At 42.2% G+C, this 14,477-nt stretch overlaps 2 protein-coding genes across 3 annotated transcripts in view; one reads left to right on the top strand and one right to left on the bottom strand.

Moving 5' to 3' along the window:
• The window catches only part of LOC130131475 (neuronal membrane glycoprotein M6-b-like), a 42,625-nt gene that overhangs the window by 12,202 nt on the left and 15,946 nt on the right, over nucleotides 1–14,477 (bottom strand). The gene's annotated exons all lie outside the window — the stretch shown is intronic.
• On the top strand, nucleotides 5,890–13,465 carry LOC130131474 (uncharacterized). 2 transcript variants are annotated; one of them, XM_056301156.1, is made up of 10 exons: nucleotides 5,890–6,114; nucleotides 6,576–6,727; nucleotides 7,204–7,326; nucleotides 7,508–7,660; nucleotides 7,861–7,965; nucleotides 8,273–8,349; nucleotides 8,614–8,819; nucleotides 10,148–10,386; nucleotides 10,601–10,776; nucleotides 12,336–13,465. In XM_056301156.1, exons 1-10 carry the CDS (start codon nucleotides 5,982–5,984, stop codon nucleotides 13,195–13,197), a joined length of 2,226 nt encoding a protein of 741 aa, XP_056157131.1. In that variant the 5' UTR covers nucleotides 5,890–5,981; the 3' UTR covers nucleotides 13,198–13,465. The 2 variants fall into 2 exon arrangements, with proteins under 2 accessions (XP_056157131.1, XP_056157129.1); XM_056301154.1 differs by having other exon boundaries at nucleotides 8,171–8,349.

Genomic DNA, 14,477 nt, shown 5'->3' with positions numbered 1-14,477 from the left:
TCATCTTTAGACAGGCGACTTGGGCCACTCTTTTCATTCTGGGGCTTGGGGATGACGCGGAGCTGCAGTTTTACCCCCCCCCCCCCCCCCCCGACAAGTTTTGTGCAGCTACAAACACCTGCTGGCTCAAAATGAGGGCCGAGTCTGAGTTTTGCCATAGCGTTTGTCTTAGTCCCGCTTTAAAAGCATCGGAAAAATCCCCTCTATACCTTGACTAACCCCTTATTCGGGACCCCCATCTCAATCTATGGGTGTCTGCAGAGTTCAATACAATTCAGATATGAGCAAGGCATTGTAAAGTGGACTATGACATGACAGCATCTTCCTCTCTAAGTTCGTTTTTCCTCGCTTGGACTTCATGTTGATGATGATGGATAACGTTTTGTTCCTCGTCTTCGAGCATTGTCCTGAGAACGACTGTGATAAATTCACACATTTGCGTCCCATTAAATTTGATGGCACACTGAATCATCCTCTGAGTTGTTATGAGGCAGGCTACCGGCCTGTTGGCAGGGCAGGTTTCAGGAAACGGGCTCTTTTGCTTTGCATCCTGGCCGTGCATGCTGCATCCTCAGAAGAGCGAGCGGCTCTTGGCTTAGTCGCGAGGATAAAAGGGAATAAAAAAAAAAAGAGGGGAAAAAAATTCCACATTCTATTGAGAGCAGGAGTTGCATCTTATATAACAGGCATTAAAAATAGCTCCTCCGGCAAAGCAGGAAGTTACTCTGGAGGAAAAAAAAAATCAGACTGTTTTCTGTGTGCCCCTTTGCTGTTTCCATGACAACCTACTCCAATTGGCACCTTGAAAGCATTATTATTTAAAATGCAGACTTATTTGCGTGTGTGTAAGTGCACTATTTTATTTTTTTTCCTCCTCAGCAAAGCCCAGGGAGAACAAAATCAAACACTGAGCATACAAAATATCCTTAAATTTCTCCTTCGGTGTTTGAAGTTCTGCAAAACCTAAATTCAACTGCTATTCCCTATAGTTACCGCGTGAGCCGGGTGGGAAAATGATTGCCGAGAGAATCGAGGAGGGAAACTGCTCCCATTTCAACAGAGGTTGATATAGAGCGTCATAAACAATGCAGTGTGGGCAGTGGCAGTAATGTCCCTCGATGGGAAAGCATCTTGTGAGTGCATGGGAGATTTACTGCAGCTTCACTGGAGTTCAAGCAAAGGCTAAGACCCCATGGCAGCTAATGATGAACCTCAAACTCAATCTCAATCCATGGACCCTGTCAGGCAATGGGAGGGGGGTGGGAGGGTGATATGCTTCCAGATGAGCCATGGGATCTTATCTCAGCTCCAACCGCATGTGTGCACACACACACACACACACACACACGCGCGCACACACACACACACACACACACACACACACACACACACACACGATAGATACACTGCTTTTTCAACCTTGGATTGGATCGCCTGATATGAAAATTCTTCATCAATTTTGAATGACTGTATTACAGCTCTATCTGTTTGCCTCCATGCAATGAAAACAAATGCTGTCAGTGGTTTTCAAGTTGAGCAGATACTACCGCCGTTAAAGGCAGGCAGCTTCCTCGGCCTTCAGACCTTCAACACAGTCTCACTCCCAACTCGTCACATATCGACGCTTGGTCAGGACCCTCCCAGATAGCATCTGGATTTGGGGCACTTCAGGCAATGATGCGGCGCTGATGGCCTTCTTCTGGCCCTGACAAAATGGATTTGAGCCTGAAGTGGCCCACATGTATAATAGCAAATATGCAAAATCAAATGTGGGCCTTTTTTGGCAAAGATTCGGTGCTCTGGACAACATGTAATCTGGATGTGACCCTGAAGTGGCCCGTGTGGTAAATGGTGAATATGGCCCAGATATCACAATAAAACAAACATGGGCCACCTTTGGCAAATATGTGGCACATGCGGCATTGCTATGGCTTGGTTCTGGCCCAGATCTGGCAAACAGGAGCAGACTGCCCAAGTGCCATCGCGCGGTATGTGGCCCGGATGAAGTGTCGGTGTGGGACGGGTCCGGGCCACAGCAATTTTGCTATATGGCCTCTTCGTCACTCTGCAATGCTCTGGGTATCCTTTTAGCGTAAACTTCTGAGAAGGCCATTCTTTGTGTTTTGGGGAAGATTTTTTGGAGCCTGGTGAAATCAGTTTAAATACGTGTTAAATTTTTTTTTCCAACTGTTAATTCTTATTTTGCATTTGTAAAAGGACTTTAGTTGGATCCATTTTGCACAATGACTTTTTAATACGGTGGGGTTTATATACACGTCTGATGATTGATAACTTCTGTGACACTACCACCAAACTACCCCAAAGTCTGTTGTACACCGTTTCACACCATTTGGAGTAAACATATCGTAACACAAATGGTGCATACCGTCTTGATATTGAACGTACCCCAGATTTCAGCCCCTTATGTGCCGACAGATAGGGGGGACCAAAGAACACAATACATCAAATGCTTTAAACATTGTCTCAGGCCTACAGTGGGGCACAATAACAGCTCATAATATGCCGTTTTTAATCTTTATCATTCTTTCCCTGGGTGATGCATGCTGGGTAGTGACGGAGGTAGGTTGATGTCACTTAAATGGGCTATATAAAATGTGCTATGGTTGTGTTCGATTGATCAATAAACCAACCAGTTGTAACGTTGCTTCAGTCTCTATTGTGCTCACTCCCTCCCTCTCTCTTCTTTCTCTCTCTCTCTGTTTACCTCTGTACCCTCCACGTTGACAGTTAACACTAAATGTGTACCCAGAGCATTGCAAAGGGACGAAGAGGGGTCCTGACCAAGCGTCCACATGTGATGAGTTGGGAGTGAGACTGTGTTGCTGTGGCGGACACACAAAGGGACATTCATTTGTGTTACTGCATACTATCTGTGTACTGTGAACACAGATAACATGCAATTTGACTTGGTGCACTGTTTGCACTGGACTTTAAGACGAAACGCTGTTTACAACTTTGTGCATTGCTTATATTTCCATCAACATTTCTGCAAGTATAAGGTCAACTTACAAGTATTTACGAGTATAATGTTAATTTATATGAGGTACGATGCAGTGTGGAGTATCTAATAGCAAAAGAAGCATCCAAAGAGGGTTGCAACTAAGATTGCAGATGTTCATCAGCAGCTCCAGAGAGCACGGCTGGAGAAGATTCTCCAGGTTGCATAACGGAGACGAGCTCCGTTGCATAATAGATCCAAATCCTATTAATGCTAATGAGGGAAGGATGCAGGGGAGAGGTGGAGATGATAAGGTCTTGGCACTGCATGGCCGACTGTGATAGTTTTTATTATGGCAAGGGAATAATGTCTGCCGATCGAGATGACATGTCTCCATTTGTTCAGAGCAAAAAAGGGGAAAAAATGTCGTGTTTCAAGAATTTTCCCAGTGCAGACTTTTTGCCACATTTGAACATGTCCCGTTATAAGGAAGAGCTTGGAACACGTTAGCCTGCATTAGAAATGAGTTGAATTACATCAAAACCACTGACCCGTTTTTCTCTCCCTTGGAAAAAAAAATGGAGATTTCAAAACCGAAACCTATACAGTGTGTTCACATGAATGTTGCTGCACTCTGACTCTTTCACATATGAATAATTCAAATAATTTGGACTCTTAAAAATGCGATTTGACCAGTTTCAGTTGTTTTGAGACAGAATACTCCATTATGACCAGGAAAGTGGGGATCAATCCTCCATGTCCCATTGGAGGATTTTACTTTTTGCAACGACCAAAGTAACACTTAGTGCAAGAATCATTGATTCGATGATCTAGATTATTCTAGCAATTTATTATGTGATTGCCCTCCGTAAAAGGGCCTCTCATCCAGTGTGCCTGAGGCTATGCCCGCTGACTGTTTGTCAGCTCCACTTTAAAAGTGCGCTAATGGGAACCAGACAGGCTGGAATGGTCGGCCCCAGCCGGCCTTAATGGAAATCAATGGGCTATTCATTAGACTAGAATTTAGGTGGCACAGCAAGGCCGCTCCATCGCTCCCACTCCGTCTCTCACTCGGTCTTGCTGCCTCCACCTCGCTGTCTCTCTCTCTCTCTCTCTCTCTCTCTCTCTCTCTCTCTCTCTCTCTCTCTCTCTCTCTCTCTCTCTCTCTCTCTCTCTCTCTCGTGTCACCTAGACAGATGACCCCTGTTTTACCGTCTCCTCAAGTTGAAATATGTCTGTGGGGCAGCTGCATGCTTACAGGGAGACAACTGGAGCTGATCACTGAGACCACAGACAGTATTTCACCCTCTCATCACAATGCCGTGTCAAGCTCGGGTAACTCCGGCCGCAAGCGAGTGCTCCATGACAGCATTTCTTAACCCGAGGCCGGGGTCGCATTTAGATGATAACCCTAGATTTCAAGAGGGTCCAGCTGCAGCACCTCAGACCTCTCTCCTCAGACCCCTCCGACTCTGATTGGTTAAGGTTAGAGGTAGGGTGGGGTTAGGGTTAGCCAATCAGAGGTACTTAATTGTCCGGATCCTACTACTAACCGCATTGGCTCACAGGACTGGGCCCTCAGGAGGGAGGTTTGCAGTTGGACCCTTCTCCTAGATTTGCAAAACTCTTGCACATGCACACTTGATTCAGCACAGTAGTGCTTGACAATTGCAGATAATGGATGATAATAGCAATGGTGCCTGAAGTGGAGGAAGCGGTCGAGGGAGGCGGATGGTGTCGGAAAATGGAGCGGTAGCAAGGGAAATGGAAGTGGGGAATTTTGAATTTAGCAGCGGGAGAGCCTCAGAGAAGAGAAAGAAAAAGAAAGTAGATTCATCACATCAGAGTGAGAGTGAACATGAAAAAAGAAGCCTACATGGTTGGAATGAAGATTCAGGGTTTAAAAGAAGGTGCTGGGTGTGGGGCTTTGTCAGTAAAGCACACTGTGGCAAGATGGATTAAGGAAGAAGTGGGTGAAGTTAAAATGATCAACATCTGGCTTGATGAATGTATGTCAAAGTCACAGATGGAAAGAGCCTTGAAAATCATGGTGTTGGGTGCTGGCTGGGAAATATATACAGTGTCATGTTTTCCGCTCAACAAGAAAGCGCCAATAAAAGGTGTCGTTGATGGTGTTTCATGCAGAGTGGATGCAAGGAGATTTAAAGAGTGTAAACAGGGTGACTGACAACTATAGAATGAACAGGATTGACGAAGTAGTGAGTGCGAGTGCGAAGTGCGAGACTAAATCTGTTATGATGCACTTTGACTTGGAGTACTTGCCTGATTGTGTTCTTGGACCATGTGTTGTACCCAGTAAGGCAGTATGTTCCCAAACCTTTGCATTGTAAAAACTGTTGGAAATTGTAGTTTACTTGTATGTAGTGATATTACCACATATTTTAAATGTGGGGGAATGAGTGTGAAGGAAACTGAAAAAGATTCAGGGTGTTTTCTTTGCAAAGGTAATCCATGCAGCATGGGAGGCTAAATGAAAGAGTTAGGGAGGCAGAAGTAATCAGGGTTCGGTCTAAGAAAAGAACTAAACATGAAGAAATAGGTAAGAAGGAGGACAAGTCAGTCAGGAAGCATGCTGAGTTTTACTTTTGTAAGGATCAGGTGAAGTTTTTGGCCTTTTGGGCAATGGTAATTAACTGTACTGCTGGAGTAGAGAGAAAATCTGAGAGAATTTACATAATTGTAGATGCAGTAAGGAGATTTCTGAGTGATGTGGGAGTTTCTGGAGAAGGTGTGCAGCAGCTGTTGAGAGAGGCTTTTAGTCCCTCTCAGAAACCTAAGAGATAGAGCAGAGTGAGCAATTGGTGGGAAGGACTTATGATGTAGTCGGTGGATATTTTAGTTAAAATCCAGTAGATGGCAGTAATGCGACATTTCGGATGCCAACCACCACTAAAAACGAAGAAGAAGAAAGACGACGTCGACGAGGAAGAAGAGGAAATAATAATAAACGTATATAGCGATTTTCAAATACTCAAAAGTATTATTAACATTAATAATAATAATGGCAGATATAACGGGGGCCGCTTCAAAATATTCTTGTCTCGCTGAGTTTGAGGCGCATCTGCATTCGTACGAGGACAAAACCAAGACTAAATTTGTTGTTTTAAAGAGTGACAAACTGTTTGGAAAAACTGGTAAATTCGACAATCAAAGTCATTAGTGAGCTACCATTACGCTAACGCTAACTAACGCTACCACAATGTTATTGTCTCTATTATATGTGTCCATTATAATTCTGTTATCTTTCAATGTTGTATTATGTAAATAGCGTGAACACAACATCCATTGCACGCTGTCCGTCTTGGGAGAGAGATCCCTCCTCTGTTGCTCTCCCTGAGGTTTCTTCCTATTTTTTCTCCCTGTTAAAGGTTTTTTTTTAGAGAGTTGTTCCTTATCCGATGAGAGGGTCTAAGGACAGGATGTTGTGTTGCTGTTAAGCCCACTGAGGCAAATTTGTAATTTGTGATATTGGGCTATGCAAATAAAATTGATTTGATTTTGATTTGATTTGTAGCTGTCAGTTAAAGTTACGGTGCTGTACATGCGCATTGCCCGTTCCATCTAGAGACAAATCTGAGGTATTTTCGCTTTACAGAATTCAGTGCAACGGGAAAGGCTGTCCACTGGCAGCTAAAGACGGTCCCATTTGATGGCACGCCCTTAGTTGTGCTTGGCACAAAAACGTTCATATGCCACCAGGGGCGAGATAAACATGCCGCAGATAAAAGAAAGCGAGAGGAGAAAATGGTAAGGAATTCTCCCTCACAGCGCTGGCTTTACCATATATTAGTCCATAGATATGACCATCTTGCTGTTAATGATTTGAGATAGGCTAGCTCTTTTCCTGTGTGTGTGTGTGTGTGTGTGTGTGTGTGTGTGTGTGTGTGTTTTGGGGGGTTGTCCATTACATTTGTAATGATAAACATACACTCACATCTAAAAAATACAAAACCATAGGTTTTTAGTTCCAGGAAACTACATTTGAATATGTAGGCTATTTGTGATATTGTGTCTAAATGCACTGTTTTGACATTGTCAAGGATTATTGGCAGTGCCTGCATCTTCCAGATCCACTGAGTCGAAAACTATCCTAAACATTAAAGGTGTAGCCTACACATGTTAACTGTCTTTCAGGACAACAAAAAGGTTATGGACTTGGTGGTGGACTCCGTCTTTGGATATTGCTGACTGAATCAATGCTATCTAATGATGATTTCTTTCAGGCAAAGCATCACAAAGAAGACCATATGTTTACGGAGACCAGGCAGTTGATGCAGACCACAAAAAAAACTGGTTGTCCTGCAGCCATATATGCAGTGCATATATGTAGATTTCCTGATTATAAGGTGAGACTAACATAGACCACTATTTTTTCATCAGAAAGACGATGTTTCCAATATTCCTGTGCTTTCTGTACATCCAATTTTTTCCATTCTTAGTAGACCATATTTACAATGTTCTTTCATACTAAACAATCACAAAAAGTGGAATAGAATTGAGTACTACTTCTGAGTTTTGTGTTTCTAGATAAATAAGGACACCCCATATCAGAGGCGAGAAAACTCGGCAGCTGTGAGAAAAGCGCTAAAAGAAGACCCATCACATGTGGAAACAGAGCAGATGTTCGCTGCTTATTTCCCACATGTGACAGAGCATAAAAACCACCCCATTGTTGGAAAGGTTTGTGCCTTATTCTGGGTTTGACCTTACAAGTTCTTGTTTCAGTTCCCATAGGGTTTCTTTGTAAATATTGTATATGCAGTTGTTTGGCACTGCCAACTCTTATGGCAAGCAGCGCAAGCTATGCTTATCAATCCACTACCTGTTTCTTTGTTGAAGATATTGCTGGTGATATCAATTTGATCTGCTTGAACTTATAGGCAGAAGAAGTGCGTGAGCCCATTGATGGTAAAGATTGTGTTGTGGATGCTGTTCTTCCAGACAAACAACAAGCAGCAATGTGGAGATCATGCACAGAGCTGTGTGTAAGTCTGACCACCAAGGAAAAGTCTGTGTTAAGCAAGTTTGACAAGATGGTCTACATTTGCTGAAATTCTACATAATAGTTGTATGTGTATTGTGTAAAAAGGATGTAAACACAGGTATACATACTACATACATGTAGTGCATGAGAGAAATTTATAAAAAACTACATACATTAAAATAATGTTTAGCCTTCACGTGTTCCAGGACCTTGTGGAGTCATGGAAGCAAGAGGGATGTGCTATTGAGTACAGACCCTCTCAGAACAGGGATGACGGCACTGTTGAGAAGTTGCTCCTCTGTTTGCAGACCCCATGGCAGAGGAGGCTTTTGGTGTTGTATGGGCAACAAATGTGCTTGCTTGATGCAGCGTATCGTACATGCAGGTAATGTAATGATTGTACCTTCATTAGGTCATTCATACCTACGCAGACTATTTTGTATTTATAATTTTTCTTCCATCCATCCATTATCTGAACCGCTTATCCTGCTCTCACGGTCGCGGGAATGCTGGAGCCTATCCCAGATCTGCATGACTATTCTGCTGAAATTATAATGTATTGCTTATTTGTGATCATTGAATCCACCCTCAAAATGTTAGTGGTGCACTGGGGAATGCATAATTCCAATCTACTTAATTTGCCTCTTAGGTATTCGTTACCCCTCTTCTTCCTCTGTGTGAGGACTAATGTAAATTACATTGTGGTTGGAGTCTTCGTCACACAGTCTGAAATGAAGGAGGACATCAGAGAGGCATTGGAGGTGTTCAAAAAGTGGAATGCAGACTGGAATCCATCCCACTTCATGGTTGATTTCTGTGAGGCAGACATTGGAGCTCTCAAAGAGGTGTTCATGGGTAAATATTTAAATTGTTCAATTTCTTAATTCAATTTTTTAAGAAAGATTAACTTTTACATAGTAAATTAGAAGATAAAAATACATAAAATAACTGTATTGCCTCACTTGTTATGGCCATTATTTAGGGCTAGAGATGTCTCGATACCACTTTTTCACTTCCAGTACCACAGGTTTGGCTATCTGTCTATACCGATATCGATCCGATACTTTGTTTTACTCTTGAACAAGTAATAATAATAACAATGATAATATACTATATGGAAGCACTTTGCTTATGATGGCCAATTAGCCACCTAAAAACATCTCACTCAAATGGAAAACAAATACTTCCCCAGTGTAGACTGCTACCCTTTGTTCAATGAAAGACTGCTACCCATTTTAATATTGTTTGACAGAGTATTATAGTGCATACAGTAAACGAAATCAGTACCTTCAAACAATACTAAAATGGGATCTCTGAAAGATGTTAACTTAGTGTAAAACTTACTTGCTCCGACATGATGGCCCCATGAAAATTATTGTTCTCTCAACTGCCTGTCTTCGACTGTGTCCATGATCAACCCAAACAGCCAATCAAAGGTCATGGTCAGTATTCAAAGTGACCAATTAAAGGAGCAGAGACATCAGCCCCCTATCTATTCCATCCCCACCTCCAAAGTCTCAAAAGTCAACTTGATGAGCGAGCGGGTGTTGCGCAGTTGCGAGCATGTAGGGAGGGTCAAGCTCACGCTCCTCACAGCCCTGTGCTTGTGGGACCACGTTTGTGCACGCAGAGGAGAAATGCTCACTCGCGAGGATGCTTTTCCGCTCGCGGATACTGTTCTGTGCACTTGTATAATGTGCACATGTCTGGTTTTTATGTGTGCAGAGTTTGAGACTAATTAAACGCCATATGGCTACTGCTGTTGTTATCGCTTGACACGCTGCAGTGCTTAACCGGATGTTGCGCAGCACTGGAAGTGCTAATATGCAAGCATTTAGGCAGTGGTTTAAGCTAGATTTTCCCATGGTTTGTATTGAGGAGGTATCGGAACATATTATTTTTCTCCCTTCTGATATCCGATCCAACGTTCTGGACCAATATCGGATCGGGACATCCCTACTTAGGGTTTACCCACACCACCCTGTTTATTACAAACCATTTGATACATGCAACACATTTTCTTGATTTTCCTGTTCGCCGTTAAGTTGGATAAGATACAATCAATGATTATATTTAAGCGAACTAAGAAGGTATTGGGAAATATAGTGGGAAATATAACTGTAATTGAAACTGACAGTTTACTATCAACAGCAGTGAAAAGCCTGTACCTTTACTGTTATTAGATTCTAAAGTGATCCTCTGCGATTTTCACCGGGAGAAAGCGTGGATAGAATGGACAAGAAAAAAGGATCATGGAGTGACGTGTGAGGAGGAAGTTTTGAACATGCTTCGGGCCATTGCGGACTCTGGGACAGCTGAAGAATTTGAAAACAGTACCCTATTCCTCAAACAACACCCTGCTTGGCAGACAGACGAGCGGCTGAGAGAATGGTTCCACACCACATGGCTTTGCCAAGCAGAGGTTTGTGTACACTTCTAGTTCAAAGTTCTTGTTTTTGTTCCTGTACAGCAAAATTATAAACAGCTTTAAACAACGTTTTAGGCCAGTGCACCTTTAAAGGTTGAAGATAAAACCTATTTTGCATTTCACTAGCACTGTAGTAAACTCATTCACCCTTAATTCCTTGTGAATATGACTGTTATAGGATTTTGTGACATTGTATGTCCTGAAATAGAGATGGGTTAATGCATTCAAGAAGGAAGATCTGAGGGTGGCTGTCTACGCAAACAGTGGAGTTGAGAGACTAAATGCAACACTCAAACACTCGTACCTTGAGGGCTACAAGAACTGCAGTCTCAGTGACACCATCACTGTGATTGTGCAGGATTTCCTTCCAAGATCTTATGAAAGGTAAGAATACAAAAAAGGGCTAACAAACCAAAGACAGAAAACCAAAATAAATTTTAAAACACAAAAGTAGTGTTAGGCTCCTGTTACTGCATCTTATTTCATATGCATGTTACTTGCGTCTCCTGGCTCCTTTGTTGTCCTCTGACTCTCTTATTGTAAATACTAACCATAACTTAATACATAATAATAATAAATCATCACTTTTTTTTAAGTTTCAAAGCATGAATACTTTGAAACTGTATATATATATATATATATATATATAGAGAGAGAGAGAGAGACTGACACATATTTCTGTTATATTATGTACTCTATGGCTGTAAATACCAAGTCTGCACTTCAAGCGCAAACATTAAAAGGGACAGTTCACCCCAAAATCAAAAACAGATGTTTTTCCTCTTACCTGTAGTGCTATCTATCCATCTAGATCGTTTTGGTGTGAGTTGCCAAATTTTGGAGATATTGGACGTAGAGATGTCTGCCTTGCCCTCGCAAATACAATGGAACCGTATGGCACTCGGCTTGTGTTCCTCAAAGCATCAAAAAATGCATTTGAATAACTCAGCAGCAACGTCTCTTTCCAGAAATCATGACCCAGTTACTCAATATAATCCACAGACCTTGTTGTTAGCAGGAACAATTTTCTTAGATTTCTTAGACTGAACTACACCTACATGAAACTGCTCATATCTCCAAAACTCTGCAGTTCACACCAAAACGATCGAGATGGATAAATAGCGCTACAGGTAAGAAGAAAAACATGTATTTTTGATTTTGCAGTGAACTGTCACTGAAATTTCAAATCATATGTGCTGGAAGACCAAAATAACAAATGTCATTAGGTGGGTTTCCATTGCAGTTTTGCAGGAGGCAATTTTTTTTAAAAGTTGACAAAACACAATTGCGAATGGTCTGTGTTTCAGTCGAGTAATATTATGCGATTAACGCTGGACTTTCTCCTGGTGATGCCGCGATGAATCTCCAAGTCCTGATAAGTAAGTGTTGGCACCGTGATTTCGATTGCATGCACTGCAATAGAGAGTGTTTAATCGACGGCGACGAGGGCATGTGATGCATGCAGTGATGGAAAGGCAAACCTCATATCTAGTAGCGGCCACATATCAAGGAATTTATGAGGGGAAGGGGGGGGTCATTGTCCGCACTGGAATGACCCGCTTAACATTTGATGAGTTATGCAATGCAATAGGACCCCTGCGTATCATGTCCGAGGATGCCAGTTCCAACCAAGAAGCGCATAGCCATCGCTCTTCATAAACTGGCTACCTTGACTTAAATGCAAAAAGTGTGTTTCCATTTCAGTTTTGCAAAACACTGCTTTGTCAAATCATCTGAAACACCACCTCATGCGAGCGTATAAACGTTTTTGCAATGGGTTTTTTTTCTTCGAAATTCACGTGTTTCCATAACTCGTTTTTTTAGTTCGCACTTTCAAATTGTACATCAAGCAGGTTAATGAAAACCCACCTATTGCCCAAATACATATGGTCCTAACCATATATAATATGGTATGAAGTAATTCAATCTTTATCTGCTCACAGATACATTGAATTGAATGCCAAATGTTCAAGTGGCTACCAGGTATACAGCCAAAATGTGCCGCCGTACCTCAGAGACAAACCAAAAATTGTGGCTGAGCACATCATGACCAGGCACCAGGAGTCACTGATATTCACAGAGGGCCAAGTAACATCTGCAGGGGAGGCTAGCTTCAAAGTCAACAGTCAGATACCACCACAACAGTGCACTGTGTATTTTGGATCCGAGAGTCGGATGCCATCATGTACATGTAAAGACTGGCATAAAAACCTGCTCCCATGTAAGCACTTTTGTGCCGTGTTCAACCTGGTACCTGGCTCGAGTTGGGATAGTTTCTGCCTCACATACAGAGAGAACCCTCTGTTTGCGCTCGATGAGGTGTGCCTAGGGCAGTCTGTTAACGGCTCAGATACCTCTATGCCATCATATTCTGGCTGCCACTCAACAGAGACCGAACCCTCCGTCTCCAAGCAACAAAACCAAGCAGGCTGCCGCTCTCCAGAATCATCCTCCAGCTCCACAGTCCTCACCAGCCCCAGAACAAAAGCACGGAAGCGCCAGAAGTGCCGTAGTCTGTTACAACAATTAGCAGACAAGATCTACCACCTCCAAGACGAAAGCTACATGGACAGGATGATAGAGGAATTAGAGGACGTTCTGGAGAACGTCAGACAACATACTCCACACGATGGCCCCCTTGCCATGTTGTATACACCCCCTCTGAAAAAATGCCGGCAAAAACTGCGATCCTCTGGCAGAGTTGGCCGTCGTGCAGAGATGGCCAGAAAGATGCATAAATCAGTTAATCTGTTACAGCCTGTCAAAAGCTTAAAGTCCAACTTGCTGTCCTGCGGCCATATGTAAGACGTTTCTTGTGTTCTTGTTTTATTATTGTCATGTTGACGATGGTGGTGGTGGTGGTGGGGGCTATATAATTAAAGATAAAAAAACTTATTGAATATTGTTGCTGTATTGTAATGTCTGTCTGAATTACTTTTAAGTACTTTCCATATGTACTATAAACTTTGCATCCTCTTAGAATACACATGAAGAGGAACATAAGCAATAGTAGCCTATATGGCTACAAAATGGAAAAAAAAGAGAGAACATTAACAAAAATCGGTGCACTTGAAATGCCTCCTCATCCTTGCTGCTTGGCCTAGATGTCAGATAAATAGAAAGTGCAATTAGCAGGAACCACCATTGTACACATTCACAGGTAAGCCCTAAAGTGATAAATCATGCTGTTGCAGGCTACTTGACTATTTGTTGCAATGCACGGTAAACTTAAATCCTCTCTACAGAATAGTCTATTCTGATGGTTGTAATGACAAACAACGTGCACAGTGAAGAAGAAAAAAATCCGCGAGAGTTTTGCAAATCTAGGGTTACCGTCTAGACAAGTTTCATGAATCTAGGGTTACCGTCTAGACACGACACCGGGGACGAATTTGAGCCGGTTGGGCAACATTCTGACAATAACCTGTAAATAATTTACACTGGAAATAAATGCGTCCATCTTTGACATTTCGCTTTATCTAGCCGTGACTCTTAAAGTCCTTTTTTTTTTACATTAATTTCACCTCCGTCTATAGGAAATCAGAATTCTTGCACACATGGGTGGAAAATGGAAAAAAAAGAAGACTTAAATCGGTTTCACGCATTGAAGTTTGTTTTTTTCTTACATCCAAATGTGCAAGAAGTCTTTATTTCTTTTGCTCTTCCTTATTTGCACCTTGTTAGTTTACAGCAAATTAGCACCAAAATGTCATCCTGTACTTTTTTTCCCAGTGCAAACGAACTCGTTTCATCATCAACAAAACTGAAGGATCAAACGTAGAGCGACCTGCCTTGAGTGTTTGGACAGCCAGAAATTCTGGCTTGTTTTCAGGAAACCGCGATTCAAGAGGCCGAGTATGAGGATAAATGGCTTAGTGTGGTGAATGACATTCATTAAACTGTGGTATTTTCTTCTTTAAACTGCCTCTGGGGGCTACGGTCCTGGTCTGCCGAGCCCTTAAAAAGCTTCCGATTTGATAAGCTAATGTGGCAATAATGAGCAAATTCCCTCCCCTATCCGTTGTGAATTTACAATCTTTTTTTTCTAAGTTTCTCTTTTTTTTAGACACACAAAGGCCTTTTCT

Source organism: Lampris incognitus, chromosome 21 (genome assembly GCF_029633865.1).
Source record: "Lampris incognitus isolate fLamInc1 chromosome 21, fLamInc1.hap2, whole genome shotgun sequence".
In the NCBI taxonomy this organism is placed as follows: domain Eukaryota; kingdom Metazoa; phylum Chordata; class Actinopteri; order Lampriformes; family Lampridae; genus Lampris; species Lampris incognitus.
This window is presented reverse-complemented; position numbering and strand designations above follow the sequence as displayed.